At 42.1% G+C, this 22441-nt stretch overlaps 1 protein-coding gene across 1 annotated transcript; it reads right to left on the bottom strand.

Moving 5' to 3' along the window:
• Nucleotides 1–310: 310 nt before the first annotated feature.
• Nucleotides 311–19097, bottom strand: NCEH1 (neutral cholesterol ester hydrolase 1). Its single transcript, XM_005525082.3, has 5 exons — nt 18920–19097; nt 10526–10754; nt 8605–8674; nt 6501–6672; nt 311–5147 (listed from the first exon to the last, which is right to left on the bottom strand). Exons 1-5 carry the CDS (start codon nt 19055–19057, stop codon nt 4530–4532), a joined length of 1227 nt encoding a protein of 408 aa, XP_005525139.2. The 5' UTR covers nt 19058–19097; the 3' UTR covers nt 311–4529.
• Between the last annotated feature and the right edge of the window lie 3344 nt (nt 19098–22441).

Below are 22441 nucleotides of genomic sequence, written 5' to 3'. Positions count from 1 at the left end.
TGGCTAAACCAAATTTCAAACATATACATAACCTATAGACACATAAAAATGTGTTTATACATTGGAATGGAGAATGTAAGTTCTGCTGTTTATCTTGAAGAAGAGTAATAGCCCCAGTGCAGGTTTGTCCACTCTTCAGCACCAGCAGATGTGGTCACCATTTGGCAGAAATGAAGTACAAGGAGGTGACCCTCACAGCCCATGGACATACAGAAGTCTCCTGCCTTGAAAACAATCAAAAATCAGATTGGAAATGCTCAGAAATACAAAACCAGTGGTCTTGGGAAAAATAAAATAAATCACAGGTATATTTCACTTTATTTGTTTATTCTTCATTTTGATAGCACATCTCAAATCACACTTGGTAATGAGATCTTACAAATCTTTCCCCTGCTCTGGGACAAAGCAAAAACCAGTCATGCATAAGGTACTGAATGCATTCACATCAAGTATGTTGTATGTTGGGCTTTTGAACATCATAAATATGAGAACATTAAACCAGCTGGTTTTAGATTTATTTTTTTTTTAACAATATCACTGTTAGAGATCATAGCAGCTTAAAAGGTTTAACTCAAGTTTACCTGCTTACAGTATTTTTATTTTTAAAAGTTTCTTGTAAAGTTTGGTAAGAGATTAAAAATATAGAGGCCCAAATACTACAAAATAATGTTTTAAAGATGAAGTATTTCTATCTAGTTTGTAGGGCTTAAAACTCACAATGGCCTTTCTGCTTTGACTGGGAACGCAGTTCTGGCATTACTTACATGAAGGTTAGGAAACTCAACTTATTTGTGATTTTTATGCGTCATGAAACCTCTTTAAAGAGGTCTGGGCTTTCAGAAATGTTGAACACCCATCCTTTAAGAGGTCCTCAGCTAGGGAGACAAAATCTCCACCTATTCCTGCAAGCATTAGCCAAAATACTAGAGACCCACTAACATAGTTCTGAGGTCTATGAAGCAGGATAAGAGTGACTACAGGTTCTGTTATGCTCATTGATGTTGTTGTACTTTTTTTTAAAGCTTTCATCTGAATGCTTTGATAGCCATCAGGAAAAAGAGATTTTTGCAATAGAAGGATAGAGTCTAATTGTAGAAGGGAAGAAAAGCTACCTACAAAAGGTACCTAGCCAAATCATGATAAGAAAACAAACTTACTGAACATCTTCTCTGAAAAGACTCTACCATGCACAGGTGGAATATTGCTACAAACACTTGCTCTGATCCTACATCGTGCAAGTGCCCTAAACTGCTTTGTGAAATAACCTTTGTGAAAAGGGATGAAGGTGCAAGATGTGCCTGAGGACACACTTGGAGAAGTAGGAAAATGCAGGAACAAATCCAGGTGTTGTAACATGGATTAATCTTAATCCCTTGCTATCAGGCATCTGTGTTCTGTAACCCTGAGTCAGTTCCTAGGAGTTTGCAGCAACACAGCAGGAAACAACCCTAAACTTGCAATATGGGAAATGGGGACTGTGTGCAAAGGAGAACAAAGCACAGGAGGAGGAAAGCTGGGTTGGGACTAACACTCACTCGAAGGTTTACACTGAATTTGATCAGTGTCTTGTGCGGCTGTGAACTAAAGGTCTTTTTAGAGCTGGAACTCAGACCTCTTTTTTTTCAATGTTGTAGGATCCCTCAGGTATCTCTGCAGCTATCAGGTATTAAACCACATGGCTGCAAGATCAAAGCAGTCCAGATGCTTTGACAGAAGTAGTTAATACTGTACATCACATCCACGTGGTGCTGTGATCTTTCTCAGCTATCACCAGGCTGCTGGCAGCTTCGTAAACACATCCACTCCAGTTATAAACTTACTACCATCTCTTGTGCCAAGACTTTAATGTGCTTCAGTGCATGAAGGAAATTTACAACCAACTCCATGAATATATATATGTGTATATATTCCAGCTCTCCCTTTCATTTCAGTTAAAAAAACCAAAAAAACAGCAGCAATTATATTTTAGGTTCATAACAGATATTTATAACTTAGCTATAAACAAATGCTGACCTAAAGCTTTGCAGAAAGCTCTCAGGAAAACTTCATTATTATAAGATCTATAGGAATATTAACTATTTTCTTCCAGTACTACAGTTATACTATGACATACAATCATAGTATAGCCACATATTATACTAATGACAGTGAATAGATATAAATGATATCTTTTCTGATATGGGTTTATTCTTTCAGCAGGAAATTCAGGAAGAAGCCTTTTGTTGTAACTCAGTATAGTGATTTTTTTATTTTTTTTTTACTATTTAAGTCATAGTCTAAAGTCAGGTAAATGTAGCTGTCTCCATATAAAGAGAAAGGACTCTGGAGCAGATTAGTAACTTGTCTTTTGAATGGATGTAACTTCTCTTGCTGTCTGTTTAAAACACAATCTATGAAGCTGTGTTTATGGGGAAAAGGAGGAAAGGGTTTAAGTCCAGATAAAAAGTTTGAATTCCTCTGCAGTGCTAATTGGGTTTCGTGATCAAAATTTATTCTGATTGAGATTGTCACTTGGTTGCTCTAATTCCACCAAGTCTTTGTAAATGCTAAATGGAAGAATCTGGGCCACTGTTGAAAAAGCTTTGCCTTGTGATCTTCGTGTGAACTGTGCTGCGAATGAATTTTGGCCTGCATGACTGAGCTGACATCCAGGCCTTGTCTCGTTAATGGTTTTTCTTAATACACACGACCACGTTAACAACCTGGTGTTTCCAGGAAGCAGTGATTCAGCAAAGCCATTCTCCTATTTAATTTAAATCCCAGTGAAAGGGGACTGTTCTGTGCATGTTTTAAATGTCAGAAGGCAGTTTGATCAGTACCTGATGGGGTTTTTTGAAGAACTTTCATAAGGAAATTTCATATAAGGAATGCTTTAATGAAATTGCCTTTCTCATGATCTCCAAGGCTAAGGGCTAAGAAGCCTCACCTTAGGGTTCCTGACAGGAACCAGGACAGAGGGGAACAAACTGCTCAGCAGGACATGAGCCCAGTAGCATCCCTGATGTGGCTGATGTGGCTGCTCTGAGCCAGCTGCTGGAGAAGGATGGAAAGTCAAAAGCCATGGGAGTTGCAGAGTTCCTGCAGTCACATTCACATCTGTGTGCTTCACCCATGCCTGAGAATTCAGCTTCACAGCTCCTTTGTGAGGTAGGACATTCCTCCCTCCCTTGCAGAAGTGGGGTGTAAGGAGATTACATTGTTCTCCTGGGGACTCACAGGGTCTGTGGTAAAGCTAAATTTAATCTCCTACTCTCTCCTTTGTGCTTCTGGGCTTTTGACACCACCTTCATTTCTGCAAGCTGTGAGCAGCCTGGACAATAGATAGTCACAAAGTGGTTTCACTCCCCTGTCCTGCCCATCCAAACTTTACAGACCGGCTCAAACTGCACAGATTTGCTGCCCAATAGCGAGATCACCTTGCCTGCAGCAGTCTACAAGATTGAGACAAAGTTCAGCTGCAAAGCTCAGAATTAAATATTGTACAGAATTAAATATCTGTACAGATTGGAACCCACCTCCATTCACTTGCTTTCCTCCTTTCATGAAGCAGGAAATACAGTAAAAACTACAAACACAAAAGAAAAGTCAATGAACAAAAACTTCTATTAATTACTAACATTAGTGCAAACCACACAGCAGACTATTTGTAGTAAGGTCAGTATTTTCTCTAAGGAGGTCATACAGCTAAGGTTTTCAACATAGGTGAAGTCACATTCTTTAGCCAAATAAGTAGTCAGCTTTGAAGGTCACCCACACAGGAAAACTGGATTCTCCTGCTACACCTGATATTTGATCTTACCTATTTGTGTTTATGCTATCATACTTTTTATTGAAAATATATTCAGTCCTGTACCTTCTTAAAATATAAATAATTAAAAGGCGGTAAAGACCAAATTCCAAAGCTGAATTACAAGTTTGGCTAAGACACTCATCCAGCATCATTTTAACTGTCTAGAAGAGCTTTTGTAAAAAATATCTTAAAAATTTTAAATGAGCGGTTTGTCTGTGGCAAAAAGCCAACACCTAAATCTGTGCTTGTCATTCCAATGCATGGCCCTGCTGCCCAAGGTGAGTGTTCTCACTGTGACATCAGATGCTCAACACTGCTGTAAACTAGCTCACATTTTTACATATTCAGAAGTAGATGTAGGTGGTTGGGATTTATTCCACAGCACTTGAAAGCCAGGGCCTTTGTACCTAATTAAGAGTCAAAGCTCAAAAGTTGCAGCCAGGTAAGAATCCTGCAGGAATCCTGATCTCCCTGCTCAATACGTGTTTATGTTTGGCAATATCATCTGGGAGAAAGTGGAAAAAAAATTGCTTTGAAAAAAATACTTCTAAAAATTCTTTACTGGGCAAGGCAAATGGAGCTAGAAAATGCTGCAGTTAGTGGTCTGTACCCCCAGCAGCTGCACTGAACAGCGAAGTCAGAATTGGGAAAAGTGCACTTTTTTGATTGTTTGCTCTTTTGCCAGCACAGACACCGGAGCCACACGCCCACCCTGCGCCTTCCGGCGGGGCCGGAACCTTCAGAGGTTCTCATCCAGCCACTTGATGTAGCTGTTCCTGGTCTGCACGCCGGCGGAGAAATCCGTGGGCCACACGGTGAAGATCATGCAGCCGTGGAAGCAGTCGTGGAAGTGGTCGAGGGTGACGGGCACGCCGGCGCGCTCCAGGCGCGAGGCGTACATGGCGCCGTCGTCGCGCAGCACGTCGTTCTCGCAGGTCAGCACGTAGGTGCGGGGCTGCCGCGCCAGCGTGGCGTCGCCCGCCAGCAGCGGCACCGCCCGCACGTCCAGCAGCGCCGGCAGCCGCTCCACGATGGCCGCCGTGCCCGTGGTCTGCACCACCGGCTTGTAGTTCTTCTTGAAGGAGGGAGGCAGCAGCGACGTCCAGTTGAGGCGCGCGCGGAAGGAGAGCGCCCGGCCGACGTTGAGGGCCGTGTGGTTGTTGACCAGCAGCTCGTGAGCCAAGTCGTAGTTGCCGTTGATGTAATCGATCCAGTAGTTGATCATGATGTAGCGAGGCAGCACGGGCATGTTCATGTTCTGCTGGTAGGAAGGGGTGTTGAAGTCAAACGCCTGGAGGACTGGATAAATCAAGGCCTGCAGTTTCGGTCTGACGGTCAAATCCTCATCTTTGCTAAGCTGTGCGAAAAATGCAGGACAGAATTAAGATTATAAAGAAGATAAACACGTATCAATGTGGGACTGCAGAAAAGCAAACATTCATTTCACAGTTTTTGAGTGAATTCTGCTCTTATACAGGTAATGTGGCCTTTTTGTCTGAAGTATCAGCAGTCTGATCTTTTTCTCCTCTTGTAAGGTGGCTGTTCCCAACAGAAATCAGTGACCTAAGCTTATTGAAGGGAGTATGAACAATAAAACATGTGAAGTGGCATTTCTCTAACACAGTGCCCAGTTGAACAAGTGGCAACAGAAGGATTTCCTGAATCAAAGGAGCTACTCTTGCTTTTAAGAGCTTTTAATGGATTTTTCTTCCATTAATTGATCTAATTGGTTTGTTTTCAGCCAATGCAGATTGCTGGCATCCACAATTTCTTCTAGCAAAGACTCACCTGGTACAGAAGCATCTCCCTCTGTCTGACTCAATCTGCATTTGATTTGAGTCCATTAATTTGGTGCCCCCTGACTGCCTTACTGGAAGAGTCAGCAAACTTTGTTCCATCCTATGAGACGCACAGTGCCCTATCGTGTCTCATCTTGTTTAAAAAGAATTATGCATCAGGAAATTGAATTTCCCAAAACGTGCTACTATCATGTTTATCAGTCCTCAGTACTGAAGCTTTTATTGTAACTGCCTCTTATTAATTTTTCCACCCTAATTCAATATTGCAAGGGTGTCATGATAATTAGTTGTCTGGACATGGTATCTGCTTTCTTATCACTAATGGTTAAGGAAACAGGAATAAGTTAGTAATAATAATATTTCATTCAACCATGAAAAATATATCTTGCCTCGGGTTTCCTTTAAACTCTTTACTAGATCAAATTCAGATTACATTTAAACTGCAGATACACAAAAGAAATTTCTTTAAAATTGAAAAATGCTACAGAAAGACAATTCAACAGAAGAATTAAGCTCCATTTACTGTGTATTTTGTCCTTCACTTGTTTTGAAAGAAATAAAAGCATATTTCCAGAGACAATTATCTAAAAATAGGCAACCATATTAAGAAATTATGCCTACTTGGAAAAAATAAGGAGTTCACCAGAAAAATAGGTAAAAAAAAAGTCATTTAGCTCCTTACTCTTGAACTGCAGTCCATAACAACTTGTGAATGTAACAACACATCACAACCTATGTGATTCATATAGTGACTGTGTCACTTTACAGAAGAAACATGAGCAGATTCTGGCTTTCTACCATTCTGTTTTTAGGGATGGCACATCGCCTTGTGATGGTGCAGCACAAAGAACCTGCCAGCCTCTCTGGGCTGGACTGCTCTAGTGCAATACAGAACTCTCAGTGGATGATACCTGCTGACACACAGCAGCTGCCAGATTCCCTCCTGCACTGTCCCCAGAGATTGCAATTCGACTGGGGTCCACTGAATACTCAGCTAAGACATCAGGCTGCAGGAAATGCTTTGTTGCACGAAGAGCATCATGGTACTGCTCGGGGAAGCACACCTCAGGCACCAGCCTGTATCTGCAAAAGAAAACGGATGAGAAACAATTCTTACCTCTGCTTTATTGTACTGATGTTATTGTACCTCTCCTTTAGGATTTACAGGTGATATCTGATAACCCTTACTGGAAATCAGTATTTCATTAGGATAAATAGTACAGAAAAAGTAGGAGGTGTGTAATACGTATGTAAGACTTAATCTTATCATTATCGTTCTAATTTGGAAAAATTAAAATGAACCTACTAGACATGAATTATACCAAGACAGTGTAAAATTGTGCAGCACTTTCCTAGGATTACCCAATGGAGGATTTCATCATGCATTATGAAAATCAGTAGTTAAAACACCCATGGCAAGGGAGTCAGGCCACTCTGCCTGGTTTTGATCCAAAGTCCCACCTTAAGAAGTAGGAGGGAGATTAAATCATACACACCCAACACGCTCCTGTTTGGCTGAGCCAAACACCTAAGCACTTCTGCTTCCCAAATTTTTAGTGATGTCAGGAGAGAATAAACCTTGCTATCCCTCTGTGCCATGAAATGAACAATAACCAAGAAATTAAGTAATGCAAATTTCCTCCAGTGCAAAGGATACACTAATTCCTTTCCTTTATCAAGTAGAGGAGCAGAAATAAACCCATTGGGCAGGTGGGGGATGGAGGCACAAAGAGAGCAAACAGTCTGCCAGGAAGAACCAGCAGCTGAATCCTAGACATGAGGCTTTCTCAGCTTCTAAATAACAGTGCAGGAGAAACCTGTTTGTATTTTCTGAATAATTTGACATCCAAGAATTGTTACTGGGCCTCATGGTACAAAGCAAAGTTTTCAGCATTTCAAACCACAGATTTTAGACTTTCTCAGTAGAGCCTAGTGAACCAAAATTCAGCTCTCTGACTCAAAACATCTTTAGACTGTGAGCTAAAGAAGTTTCATATGCAGGATAAATTTTAAACTTAAGATTACAACTTTCAAACTCCAATCATGACCTGCTGTCATAAACCAATCTATATTTTGTATATATAGGAATCTGGGAGTGTCCTTTGGGAGCTCCTTGCAAAACAGCCTAACAGTAAACTGTGTATAAGTTGTGAAAGTGAGATGTGCAATTAGACCAATGAGACTTGACTAATTGAATACAAACACCTTGATTGAAGGATATAATGATTAAGGAGAAGAAGTAATAGTAACTTAGAACAATAGGCAGAATGATATCAGCATTAATCAGAAAAGGAATAATAAGGAACTTTTCAATATTGTGATTGCTGCTTGTCTGGAATAACCAACAGCTGCTTTTGTAGTTTTCCTTGTTTCTAATAATGAAAACCAAAGCAGTAAAAAAAAACCAAAAACCAATCCCCCCGACCCTTTAAAGTACACTACAATAAGCATTAAATGAGTAACATCAACTCCATGTAATTAAGTTGCAATTAGATCCCAAAGCTTGGTATGTAATGAACTGCAGGTGGGAAAACTGAATAATTTTATCAAGTGGTTGGGTTTGCAGAAGAAAATATTGAAGTTGATAATAAAGATGGGAACAGTACCAATCAAGTTGGAGTCGTTTAGATAATGTATTTAGCTAGTCAAGAGGTTTGTTTGCCTTGTAATTGTTCAACATGTTAAAAAAGCAGCCCCACTTCTCTGTTGTCTGGCAGTCTTCTGCTCTTGATGGAAGCACAAGGCTTAAAAGAGAGGTCTGGAACAGTGGGACATTGTGAGAGCAGCAGGGCTAGACCCCACAGTGTATTCTAAAGTAATCAGAAACCCAAATGAATTTCTGATAACATTCCGATTGGTTGTAATTTTAAAAGGATAAAGGTATCAGACTGGTATAGAAAATGACTGTCCAAGTTAAAGCCTTAGAGAGAAGCCACTAGTGAAGGAGAAGGTAAAAGAATGATGTTACATATTTCCAATACCTTAAAACTACTTGATCAATTTTAGATTACTCACTCAACGGAGACAACAACAGCGTTGAGAGATTCAGCTATGATTCTGCAGAGATTGTTGTAAAGGCTTGTTCCTGGAAGGGAAGGACATGGTGTTAGGGACATGTGAGTCAATAGTCACAAAACTGTCCAAAAGCCTCAGAAAACATACAGCCATCACAGATACAAGCAAAGTAAATGAGATCAGCCTGCAACTATCAAGTGCCAAATCCATAGTTCAGCAGAAGGAACATACCTCATGCCTTCAGAATCCTGCAGTCTAATGCCTCCTTCCTCATCTGTTTCTTGGTGACTCCAGACATGTAATTTCACCCACCTATCACAATTTTCTCAATTGGCCAAAATCTAAGGCACCCAGTGGTTTGGGGGCATTAACATCCAGGGAGAGTGCTGTATGAGTCACTGCCTGTGGTTCATTTTATTATAGCATGCATTGCTTTGATTCAAATGAGTTGCCCTATTAATGTCAGCTCAGCTACTCATTTAAGGGAGGATTAATCACAGCTATCCTATTTATCAGAGGACTGATTATCTTTAATTTTGTTCCTTTCCAGTTACTTAATTGTTGGTTCCCAGTACTATAAAATACACTAGGACACTAAACATTTTCTAAAGCACCCAATCTTAGAAGTTAACATTTAGGTGTAGCAATTGTGTCATTAACTTCTGCACCCTGGACTCAGGGATACATCTGACAACACCAAGCTATAATCATCCTGACAAACTGCAGCAATTTGATATAAACTTTTGCACAAGAGTCATATGCAAACTATTACAGAACAAATGATGCAGGCAGGATATCCCTTAGGCAGTTCTAAGAAAACCAACTCAAAGCACAATTCCTCTGTAGGAAGAAGAGTAAAATATTTAACTGCTACAGGACAAAGAGATTGGAATTTCCAAAGGCATGTGAAGACCAAATTTTAAAGTTATTTAGGAACCTAAATCTCACTCAAATCATGGTCTAAATGACTTCTATATGCAGAGTCCAAATGCAATCAATACAGTCCATGTTTTGTATCATTTTGTAAAAATCTACTGCTGTTCTTTTTCTGTAGAGGAAGATGTAGAATGCATTAGGGCTGTATGGACTTCAGGATGTCATGGGAACAATGGGGAAGGAAAAGGGAGAAGACTTCTCAGATCTGGATCTCAGAGCAGCCACAGGAACCACATGCCCTTTCTCTGCCAAGGCTGTTTTCCTCCTGTAGAATGTGGAAGGAATCAGTGGTTACCTTATCACTGCCTATAGCTGCACCTCACTTCCTCTGATCATGTTTGTGGTTTCCAAATGAATGGAGTAAACAGCATTAAATTTCAAGGTAATTATGCTAATGGTGGTTGTAGTCCCTAAGGAGCAACCCATAGAGGAACCAACCTCTACCTGTTTCCTTCACACTCCTCCTGTCTGTGCTGAGCAGGGTGCATTCCCAGGCAGGTGCTACTTAAGAACCAAACATTAGCAAGGTTGTTGCATGCCATGTAGATCAGCTCAGTCTTCTGCTAATTATCCTCTGAAAATGGGGTAAACCCATGTAATTTCTTTATATGTAGCCACTGGAACCTGATCACCAAGGACTGACTTTTGCACATTACCTCAGAAAGTGGGGGACTGGCCCAAGCAGCCTACCCAGGCATCACAGAAATTGAATCAATAAGCTGTTTTTCCCTCTCAGGATGTAACAAAATTAACCTTTTAGACCTTTTACAGCTCACATGCAGATAAGATATGCACTTCTGATGTGTGTTAATGGTATTTTTCTCCCTCTCTCCTTAGACTTGATCCACCAGAGTGAAGCCAGTCACTACTGAATTCAGGTACATCTTAGCAAAACTGCCATTCCTGGCAGGAAAAAGAGCTTTTGGCTTTTCCTGCTAGGAGAAAAGCAGACTGGAATCCCATTTAATTACTGACAGACACCTACTTGCACTAGCCAAGGCCCAGCCCCCTCCGTGGATGTAAACAACGCTGCGCTTGAGGCTTTCATCTCCCTTCGCAGGAGGTTCAAACACTCTCACTTCCACGCCATCAAAAACAGCATCCGTGATTTTAATGTCTTCAGAGGAGACAGACTTCAGCTTGTCAAAGGTGCAAATCAAATAATTCAGAACTATCAAGTGATGGCTGAGTCTCAGATAGTGAATCAGGTGACACTAGTGGGGGGAAAAGAAGAAGAAATTTCTGTTACTTCAGAGCATATCATACGCTACCACATTGATGTGTAATACAACTGCCTTCAAAGGGCAGGTCCTACATGACAGTATTCACTGGAAAATGAAATTTTATCAGGAGCCTCTAATGTTTTTAAAGCTGTGTTATAAAAAATCGCTGCTCGTAGAAGATTTTCTGTGGAAAAATAAAATTAAACTGTGAGCGCCTCATGGATCACAACCATGAACGAGCACCCGAATCCTCTGAAAGACACCTCGGAAGGGGACAAACCTCTTGTTCCACTAGGGGACTTATGAAGCTCCTCAGACTGGTGCCAGCAGAGGGCAATACTACACAGGCAACGTTTTTTGGTGGAAAAGTATCAAAAATGCAGATTATCTCTCCTGTTCCACCGCAAAGCATAAGCCTTTCTATTTCCAAATTAAGAAAAGATTCCAAGGACTGCAAAGAAATTTGAAAAGAGGAATAGTCTTAAAAGGAATATAATGGTGTTTTTTGGCTTATCCTGTGTTTACCTGCTGAATTGGGAAGGATCTGAAACGCTAGTCAAGAACAACAGTAGGTTGATGACACTTTTTTCCAACCCCAGAGACTCAAGAGACTCAAGACACTTTTTTGTGTGATTTAAACACTATGAAATTGAAGAATGATGATTCTTCTGTCACCTTATGGTAGAAGGAGACAGATTTTATCCCCTTTAGCTATCCAGGACTTTTATTTTCATGTTTATTTTAAAAATTCTGCCCTGACTCGATTAGAAGCCTGCTTCTCTTAGCAAACACTGCTGGGATTCAAGGCACTCCTCCACTTGCAATGGTCATGACCTGCTCCCCACACATGACCTGCTCACTATTTGTAGTGCATACCTGTTCCCATGCCCTGCATGGTGCACCAGGGGTGGCAAAAGGGCAGCCAAAGGACCACAGGGACTACAGTGTCCAGACTGACCATTTAAAAGAAAAAGTAGAGGAGGTCTTTCCCCTTTAAGCTCAGAAACTGGATGACCAGCAAAGCCTTTTGTACAACTTTCTCAGTCAAGGCAATGGCGTTGGGAGGCAAAATTAACACATAAACTTAACATATACCTGTAGGAACATTACCACTAGGAAAGCTGTCAGCTGGGACCTTTTATCTCCAGATACCAAATACTTGGAACAAGAGGTGTCCTGTTGTATAGGGCTTTTCTACACATGCTCACTTTGCAGTGTGAATTCTGCCAGTCCCATTAGTGCAGTGCAACCTGCTACAAAGAATTCAGGATACTGACACAGAGTGAGCAGACTCACCCAAGTACTGGTCTAACCACATTCACCTGCTAAAGAAGAGATAGTTCCCAGTTTAATCTGTACAAAATCTGCACACCGCCCCCTCCAGAATAAAAGCAAGCTTTGAAGCACTCAGCAGCCTCTCTTCCAAAGAAGATCTTACAGCCACATGTAATTTTTCTCACTGTCCTAATTAGTTTGAAAGTTAAAAAAAAGAAAATATTTGCTTTCATCCAGGTTCTGTACAGAAAAGGCCCTGCACAGTTCCCACTGCAGACTGCTGTAGAAAAAAGTTTGATCTTAAAATAAACCCCAAAATTTACACCAAACACAGCGGGTTGTTATGTGACCTGGGAGAGGAATCCACTTTCAAAACAAGAATTTTAAAAAAAAATTACTTTATTTTCTTGCCTTGTGGTAACATCACCCTGCTGAGATGATTTGGTAGGAATCCAAAATTTAAAATGCTTGCTGCTTTTTGGATGGGATATAATTTCTTCATACTGCAAGTCTTCTCTCTGGGAGAAGAAACACAAAATACCCACGCGGCAGGAAGAAATGCTGATTTCACAAGGCTGTTTGTATCTCTGAGTCTCAGCCCGTGTTTTTCTCCCACCATTACTTAAAATTCCCACAGGAAATCCCAGGACCAGTTTGGAATCTGAAGAGCAATGCATCTATTAATAATCTGGCACACAAATGATTGGGCTGCCACCGATGTAACCACATAAAGGTCTGCTCCTCTCTGTGCCCTGTGGAAGTTCCCAGGGGAGGTAAGCACTGGGAAGCAGTTTTAGAAAGCCTGCTAAAGAAAATAATGTTTTTGTAGATTTTATTTAGCCTGCGCTGCAATAGACATCTCATTTTTGTTTTCTCCCACTTTAGTTTGCAATCTTTGTAGACAAGATTACCACATGTTCCGTGGAATCAGGAATGTTTTGTTTTCAAGGCTAGTTAGTGGTGTTTACCAAGAAATGTTTTGCCCTGTTCTTCAAACCACAGAGCACCCTGGCCATCTGCAGCCTACCATGCTCTTTCATGTCTATTCCTCCTGTAATAGGCCATCTTTCCAAGAATCCAAGCGCTTTCTACATCAGGGCACAAATGCAACAGCCCTAATTATTTATCAGACATGAGCAGGTTTTTTGCCAAGCATTTATCAGATAGATTCCTTGTTAGTCGATCTGCCTAATCAGCCTATTGGCTTGTTACTTACAAGGCATCAGGACTGCACTTTTTGCTAGCAAAGAGCCGGTCCTGTCCAAAGTTCTCACAAATAAATTTTTTTCTTTTCCTCTCTCTAAATGTTAAAATATATATACCTATATTTATCTTAGCAGTCTGTACTAATACTCCTGGCAGAAGATGTGGTTGGCCAACTCACCTCTAGGAGTGCCTTGCCTCTCAAAGGACAGCCCTGCCCACCCTGATGCCTGTTCTTCCCTGGCACCTTTCTTGTGGTGTCCCTGGAAGCCCCAGAGCATGATCTTGCTGCAAAACCCAGCAAACCCAGAGCAAACCCAAGCAGACAAACCCAGCAGAGCCAAAGAAACACTGAACTTCAGTCATGTCACCGCCTTACTGATACCCCATGGCAGGAAAGAGGGGGCAGGGGAAAGGATAGGACCAGCCCTTTTGGCAGCAGCTGGATTGCCTTAAATCTGGGATAAAACTGGAACTGCTCATCTCCTGTGAGCAATAATGGGTTTGATCTTTGCTGGTAGCTGAGATTCTTACCTCCCTTCCAGTTACAACCTGCAGGGCTGCTGTAGGCTATCAAATGTGAACAATATATTTGGGGATTATGTGTGTGTGTGGCTGTGGCGAGAAGAGGAGGAGAAGGAGAAGAAACAAGGAGAAAGGAAGAGAAAGGAGAAAGAGAGGAAGAAGGAGAAGGAGATTTCCCTGCTTTCCCTGGTGAAAAGGGAGAGCAGACAGTGCTATAATACTTAAAGCTAGCAGAAAGGAGGAGAAAGCATAAGGAAAAGGGGGAAGTAAAGAGACCACAGGAAAGAAAGAGGAGCTAGTATAAAGATGAAAAGCCTGGGCAACTGGCCCAGAGCTGCTGTGCCAGCCACAGGCACAGCACATCGCTCACTCTGGGTCACAGCTGCAAGTCTTCCCACTACAGCAAAATCTCCTTCTCTTTCCCAGGACATTCCCAGGAGTGAGATTTTCAGGTAAGGACTATGCAGGCACTTCCTAGGGATTGAACTGTTTAAGACTGACACTTTTCTTCTGGTAAAATCTTTGATATGGGGTGCCAAATACTGAAAGATTTAACTGATATAAGAGAAATTTTTCACTAAATGAAGAAAGGAGTCAGGGCAGAATGAACCAAATACTGCACCATTACTTCACCTTTAACCATCAATATCTGTCCCTAAATTATATGGATTTTTCTATTGGCTCCTCGGCTGATAATTTAATGAAGAAACTCACATCCTTCAAGAACTTGAATTCCATACTTGTCATGTGTTCTGTATTGCAAAAAACTAACCCAGGAGTTTTTGTTGCAAATATCCAGTAACCTCTAGCACTAGTCAACACTTTGGGACTCTCTGTCCTCAGATGACTTCCTTGGCTAACCCTGGCTCTGCCCTTTAGTCACAGAATTATTGCGACAGGTCGCGCTTGCAGCACACAAAGGCAACACCCTCCAGAGCCATCAGCTGCTCCCTCCAGTGCCCTCCCAGCCGGGCAGAGCCAAGGTCCTGCACTGACCTTTCAGGCTTTGGGGGGATCAGGAACCAGGCAAACAGCTAAGGCTCCTTCTACACCCAGCACTACTTGGAACCCAACCAAATCTCACTCATGACTCAACTGAGTAATGATGCCGGAACTGCCAGGCTGAACTGCCTAAAACTCAACTTCCCACCTTAAAAGACACACACACTACAGTCAGTTCTGGCATTGCTCTGAAAAGGATGCTTCTATAAACATTAGAGGCTAAACACCAATGATAATGTCTGTAGGCAGTAACATTAGTGAAAAATAAACAGGATCATTTCCACATTTAGCTGTGTGTGGAACATATTGTTTTGTGTGCATTTCAGGCAATTTATCCTATTTAGGGGTGATATTACAAAAAGATTTCTCAATGCAAGTATCTTGTTTCCCAGTAAAGAACATGTCTTTTTAATATTATTAGAGAAAGACAGTTTTCAAAGACAAGTGCTCTTAGTTTTATGAATTTCCTTTAGAACTGAAAAAAAACCAGGAAGACTTTTTCAGTTTATTAATTGGAAGCAAAATCTAGATTACATTTTAATGTAAGGTTTTGTGCACATACCTATTCAGACATGATGATCTGCTTTTACAGCAATATAAATTACCTGTTCCTGCAAAAAGGACTTACGGTGTGGTTCAGTTTCTGTTCGGGTGCCAGTGCTGTGAGACCTACCTGCCATAACTCAAAACCTGTTTTACTGTAAATCAGTTCTAAAACTTGCATCCAAAACCATCAGCAACTTACTTCATTGCCTACAACTATGACTTTCATCTGTCCAGAAATCACACACTCTGCAATATGTGGGTGGAGAGAAATTAAAATGTTAGAAAGAACAAACACTGTTTTCTTTACTCCTGAGTGTTGATATCCCTTGGTTGATTTTATTCCAAAAGTGAGTGGAGAAGAAGCACAAAGGAAACACTTGGCTGATGAGAAGTTTTCTGCCCTGTACAGCTGCCTGCTTTCTTCCATCTACATCTATCTGATGGCCAGCTGTTGGGGGTTAACCCATTTATCCTTCCAAACCTTTGCTAACAGCTGCCCTGATTCCAAAAAAAATCCCTCTTTCCTTGCCATGCACCAGAATAGCAAGTGTCTTGACAGTGATGTTCAGAAATAACTTATTTCAAAGGACTTGAATAAACATGTGCTGCTCTCTTTCCTCATCTAAGGGAGAGTGGTTAGAGGAAGAAGTGAAAAATGCCTGTTATCAATACTGCTGTTACAGCAGAATTGCCAAGTGTTGCTCTAGACACTTCTAAATAAACATCAACTGAAAAAATTACAATGGTTAAATCTATAGCTCAATCTTGTAATTAACTTTATGTGGCTTCCCAAATTTCAGTGAAGCTGAGTTCTGATGTACCTGTATAGATAAATGTATATAAAAAAGTTTTTAATTTCTAATCTCAAATTGTGTTATATCACAGTTTTATGTAAAAACTTTACCATGTCCCATTTTGAGACAGGTGATGGGCAAATTACCCTTTCTCAGGTAAGCATTTTCACATCAATTCATTGATATCATTAAAGTCTCAGTTTCTTTATTTTCTTTCCAGGGCAGCACAGGGTATTAAAGAGGGCACAGAAACAAGGCTCTGAAAGGTCATCTCAGTTTTCAGCTCCTTCACTGGAATTTTTGTGACATCAGATCAGCACTCCAGCTCTTCCTACCTCTGTTGCCCCCAATTTAAGAGTAGGATAACAGTATCAGCTCCCTCCTGTAGTATGTTTTGAAACCTATTTAAACAAACTGCCCTATAAGCATTACACACTTTTTAAACTACCTGATTATATTTGAATGTTTGTTGGAGTCTCACAATGAGCCAGGACACTGACTCAGTCCCAAGCTTGTAAAGAAATTTATGGCTGACTGGGACAAAACTCTACATGCAAGTGTAAAAACCTTACCATTAATATGCTGGAAGCCAGTGAAAGCCCTATTCTGTTTTATTCACAGTGATTATTAATGCACTGAGTAAACAAACATATTATCCCTAACAAGAAATGGTTACACTCAATTATCCGAGTCTTAAATCCATTTCAAAATGAGCAAAAGACAATTAATTTATTTGAAGTATGTGAAGTTTGTGGGGAAAAAGTACCTTTCAGAGATTTCAAAATTAGAAAGGTATTCCTGTCAGCTATCAGACCTATAAAGGAAAGTAATAAACAACAAGCTGAAATACATTCAGAAGTAGGTGAAAGTTCAACAGTCACACAGAGAAATGTTAAACCATTTGGCCTTGAAATAGCTGACAGAAAAAGAAAGAGGAAGCTGAGCTCTAGAAAAGGACATACTATTATAGATATACACACACAAAAGCTGTCTAACAAAGCAAATACACAAGCTTAACTTTTACAATCCTGCCTTCGGCTCTCAAGAGTTCCTTCCTAATGACAGTCATTTATCTGCAACTGCGCTGCCTCAGTGTTAGAAAAACTTCTGAACACTTGGAAAGCTCCTTCTCTTTCTCTCCAGAAACCAATGCCCCAAGGTTCACTTGTTGTGTGACTGGGGCACCTCTAACAACTCACCTCCTTCAGGCTTCTATGTAAAACTCATTTTGGTTTGTAAGTGATGTTATTTGCTTAGTACTTTTTCTCACTATTGAAGTTTTTATTTCTAAGGCCAGAGATGTAAACAACTAAGAAATTGCCACTTTCCCCTAAAAGAAAGCCTTCCCTGCCCAAGAGAGTGGGACAGTTGTGTGCACCTCAGCCCTGCCACCAGCCTGCTCCAGCTAGCACCCACCAGGCTTTGTCCTGGGATTATGACCTCTAGAATATCTCAAAGGAGATGCTCCTCAGCCTCCAAGCTAGAGGCACCAGAATGCATCTACACCCAACCACATAAACAAACCATGGCCCTTCTGCCCCTACCTACCAATAAATTTGGGCAAGCTGAGCACCTGCAGTTCAGTCACTTGAGTTAAAAACATGGAGCAAGTGAATGTCAAGTCATAGATTTTATTGCAGAATTTAAGCTACTGTATTGCGAACTCTTCCTATCATACAGGAGGATATACAAGTGACCAGGTTTTATCTGCACAGCAAACAGGTTTTATCATTTCATCCTAGAGACATGCTTTGATTCCGTTATACAACTGGACAGTTTGAAGTCCCAGAGGATCAGATGAGTGACCCATTTAGTCCCAACCTCTGTCTCCAAAGGTGACACCCAGAGAAGCTATTCAGGCAGAATATACAAGTTTGGACACTGTCCCACCGTTACTGCATGAAGAACGTAGCAGGTACATTCCCAGCTAGCCCATTTATGAGCCCTTTCTCCACAAATTCATTTAGTCCCTTTTTGAAGGGATCATAATCAGCTCAAAATAAAAGCTTTTGCATATTTCAAAGCAATTCAGTAAACTGAAATTAAAATCAAGACAACTTTCAATTTTCACATACATAGTGCCTTACATCAGTCCTGCCCATGACTTATCAGTCCTTGTGAGAAACTGGATAATATATTGGAAGGAAGCAAATTTCACAGCTAAAGCCATTATGAGAATTTTTGCCATCTTTATTATGTTTCATGTCAGCATAAAAATACTGGCAGAAAATAAGGGATAAATCATTAAGTGACAACTGCTTTGTGACAAAAAGCAAGCATTCGGAGAGTTTTCTTTAGTAATAAGACTCAAAATCAAGACAGTTTAAAATTTGAAAGAGTTTCGTACGTCTTCTTTCCCTAAGGCATACGTAACGGATCAGATTAAAACCCACTAATTCTTTTTTGCTGACCAAGAGCCGGCAAGCCGCACAGCAGACCGAGCCGCGGGCGGTGCGGCTGTGCCGGGAGCCGCGGGCAGCGCTCGCCGGGCGGACGGGCAGGGCTGAGCCCCGGGGCTGTCCCGCGGAGCCATCGTGTTACAGAGGGACACGAGCCCGCTTCTCCTCCCGCATGCGGGGCCGCCCGGTGCCGCGGGACCGGCCCCAGCTCCGGCCCGCTTATGTCACCGACCCGGGGACTCCCCGCTCGGCTCCAGCTGCAGGCAGCCCCGGGGGCCGGCCCGGGAGGGCTCCGCGGGGGCCGCTCCCGCTGCGCGGATGCCCCGGGCCGGCACCGCTACCGCGCTTCCGCCCGCCTGCGGTACCGGTGTGGGGGGTGTGCGCCCGCCTCCCCCGAGCGGGGCCGCCTTACCGTCTGCTGCACCGCCCGGAAGGTGGCATCCAGCAGCATCAGCTTCCAGGGGTCGGACACGGCGCCGGGCAGCGGCAGGTACACGTAGTAGGCGGACAGGGCGGCCAGCGCCGGCAGCAGCACCCAGGCGGCCCGCATCGCCTCCTCCGCGCCGTGTGCGGCCGCCCCGCCGCGCTCCCCGCGGGGCGCGCACCGCCCCCGGGCCGGCCTCCCCTGGAGGAAGTCCCGGCGCTTCCTCCCGGGCTGCCGGCCTTGTGCCCGGCCCGGCCCGAGCCCAGAGCCCGCCCCGCCCGCCCCGCGGACCCGCCGCGCCCCGCGATCGCCGCCCCGGAGCACCCGGCTGCCCGGGCCGGGCGGGGGCCCCGGGGGGAAGGGGCTGTGCAGACACACGAGGCGTGGGATGACGGAGCTTCTCCATCGCGCTCGGCCAACAAAAGCATTCACATCTGCTGTGCTGCCTCCTGGCGCCCCGTACCCACTGTTGGCACCCTGTACCCACTGCTGGCACCCCGCATCCACTGCTGACACTCCGTGCTTATACCTGACCCCTGTACCCACACCCAAACGCTTTGCCCCCCTCAGGCTGAGTGGTTCTGTGGGGTCTGATCTCGCAGCAGCCAGCCCGAGCCACAAGCAAACCCCACCAGTTTCATGGAACCGCAGAATGGTTTGGGTTGCAAGGGACATTAAAGATCATCCCATTCCAAACTCCCTGCCATGGACATGGACACGTTCCACTAGACCAAGCTGCTCCAAGCCCTGTCAAATCTGGCCTTGATTTTCATATTTTGGGGTTTTAGCAGCAGCAGATGTGCATGGTGACAGCTCCTTGCCAGCAGAGAACAGGAATGTGAATGTTCAGGTATGGTTTGTCCTTCTCCACTGAGCCCAGAGGCTGAGGAGGTGAGATGAAGGCTGTAACATGGATCAATTCAAGTCAGTTTGAGAGGATCTCAGATTCATGGTATTTCCAGGAACTCAGGGACACCCTTATTTTACCTAAACAAACCATACTGATTCCCATTTAACACATCACAAAATGAATCCAGAAGGATTATTTGTTTAAGGTACGTTTATTTTGTAAGTTTGTTTTGGACTGGGAATTTGTTGGGGTTTTTATTTTTTTTTACCATGGGTCAGTAATAAATTTTGGTTTAACACAGGAATATTTCTTATACCTAAGGCAGGAAAAAATTTTACATAGATTTTTTTCATCCCAAAAGCTAAAGAGTTCAGCCTTTACACAAGTCATTACTTCTTAGTCACAGTCCTATTGTCATCAAATTAAAACATTGATTTAAATAGATTAATGTACATTATAATGCTAGTGAACAAAAAAACCAAACAAAAAGAATGAGCACCAAACTCAACAATGACAATAATTAAAGATGAATTCATAATACTAAAAGGTCACATAGAAATATAAATAGAGTCTCAGAAAGCACAAGTTTCCTTTAATAATTTACATGAAAACGTAATATAAGAAAAATACGTTTTTAAGAAGTAAAAGGTCAGCTTTTACTCTAACTTTCCTGGAACTGAAGTACCACCTCGCTGATTCTAAAGGTTGCAGAAGGAAGTTTCTGGAATGAGTGAGGAAATCAGACCCTCAAGCATCTTTAACCTTAACAACAGCAGATGGATTTTCTGTGGTTTTCACAGTCCGTTTGGGTACACTACAGAAGGGAAGAAACAAGCTTTGCCAAGAAAGCAGCACAGGGTAAGTCCCTGAGGTCTCCAGATTTTTATACAAAGTTGTGCCTTTCTGGGTTATTTTGTGCTCACACCTTCTTTTTCACCTTCTGCCCTGATCCCCTGCCTCCCTTGCTTTGCATACCCCTGTTCCTTTGCTTTCCCAAGCTCCTGCCCCTAAAACACACACCCAGCATCCTGAGTAAAATAATTGGTACCCAGCTCTTCCAACAAAACTCATTGTTCCCAATCCTCTGGCAAAACTGAGCTCCCCTCCTCTTTCAGCTACTTATCTCCTCAAAGCAGAGATAAAAAAGGTTGGATGGGATTTTTCTGAGGTTTCTCATGCTCCCATTGACCCCCCACATACATCTGGTGCTTAATCTCTCCCCTTCCTCACCTTTTGGAAACTGCTGCTCTGGCTAAACTGAATCAATGGCTCTTTGAGGAAACTGTTGTTTTCCAGGTGCTTAAAAAAAGTCAGTTGATTGAAAAAAAAAAAAAAAACAACAAAAAACCAAACCAACAACAAACCACTGTGGTTTGAGAAAGAGCCCTTTGTTTAAAAATGTATAAAAGAGATAAATGAAACCCCAGGATACTTGCAAGACATCTAGGAGCCGGCAGTTTACCTGTGTAAACTCACACTGTGAAGCCAAGAAAGAGGTGCTGGACCCCAGCTTCCCGGGACAACACCAAGGTCTCCCGGGGCCTCCTGGGATTCCATCAGCTTTTCTGATTTCTCCTTGTCTTTTTGCCACAGGTATGAGATGCCTCCTTTCGCACAGGTGTCGTGTCAGGATTTATTTAATGATTTAATCTCCTGAAACTTTCTCCCTGTGGGTATCACTACTTGAGGAAACGAACTACAAAATAAATGTTGTACTCCTGGGTTACTGGTGCCTACTTAACTGGAAGAAATGGCACGTGTCAGCTGCATGTTAGATTTTACAGAACACAAAATAATGGGTGTTTCTATTTCAGAGCCTTTTATAAGAAAAGCACTTTGATGTTTACATGTCACACATATGAAAAATAGTAATTATTTTGTCATCAGTCCCGTGCTAATCTTTAGTAAGGATAAATGCACTTGTTTTAAAAAATCCCAATAATTTAGCCATGTTTTTTTAAGTGATTACTGTTCCTGAAACTCCATGTTCACCAGAATAACCAAATTGTTTTATCACTTTCTAATTCTGGATTTTCAAGTATATTAAAAACTGGCTAATGCAAGTCACTCCCAAATGCAGAGGTACATTCTGTTTATGTACCGAACATTTGGGTATTGATTATATTATTTTTTTAAACCTTTAACTGAGAAATTATACATCTTACCACCTCTTAATCCCCTGTCCAAATAAATATGGTTCTGTTTTTGCAGGCACAACATTTTATACACTTTTTTTTGTTTGTTTTTAAAGATCTTGACATTAAGTGAAAATAAATGTGCAATCACCAATGTCTTTTCCAGAAACAAATAATATTGACTCCTGCACTGCAGAACTTGTTGCAAACCTAGGAGAAACCTGGCCCCTGGTTCCAGGTGTGGAGGAGACCTGGCTGAAAAGAACTTTTGTTTTAAGAGTGCAGAGAAAGCAGAGAGCAGTGGAAAAGCCAATGGAAGTTGGCCTGGCCTGGAACTGCAAAATGATGGCCCAAGTGGGTACTTAAAGGTGACAAAATCAGGTAAGGGTGTGTTTTGGCTGTAAGTTATTATTGAAATTAGTCAGTGTGAAATAAAGTAATTATAGGGCTTGTGTAATTGTGTAATAATTTGACAAGTGTCAGCATTGAAATTACCTGTTTTCCAGGCTGTGATTCTGTAATCTT

The sequence above is a fragment of the Pseudopodoces humilis genome, chromosome 11 (genome assembly GCF_049639895.1).
Source record: "Pseudopodoces humilis isolate 2021_Gansu_Grassland_sample_001 chromosome 11, ASM4963989v1, whole genome shotgun sequence".
Taxonomy (NCBI): domain Eukaryota; kingdom Metazoa; phylum Chordata; class Aves; order Passeriformes; family Paridae; genus Pseudopodoces; species Pseudopodoces humilis.
The sequence above is the reverse complement of the archived record's forward strand: the minus strand, read 5'-3'. Positions and strand labels throughout refer to the sequence as shown.

Excerpts from the sequence above, each read along its gene's own strand:
- NCEH1 (XM_005525082.3), bottom strand. The coding sequence starts at position 19,057 with ATGCGGGCCGCCTGGGTGCTGCTGCCGGCGCTGGCCGCCCTGTCCGCC. Across the intron at positions 8,675-10,525 it reads CTGGGCCTTGGCTAGTGCAA|GAACAAGCCTTTACAACAAT; the intron begins GTAGGTGTCTGT and ends CTTCCCTTCCAG. Across the intron at positions 6,673-8,604 it reads GCTGTTGTTGTCTCCGTTGA|ATACAGGCTGGTGCCTGAGG; the intron begins GTGAGTAATCTA and ends TTTCTTTTGCAG.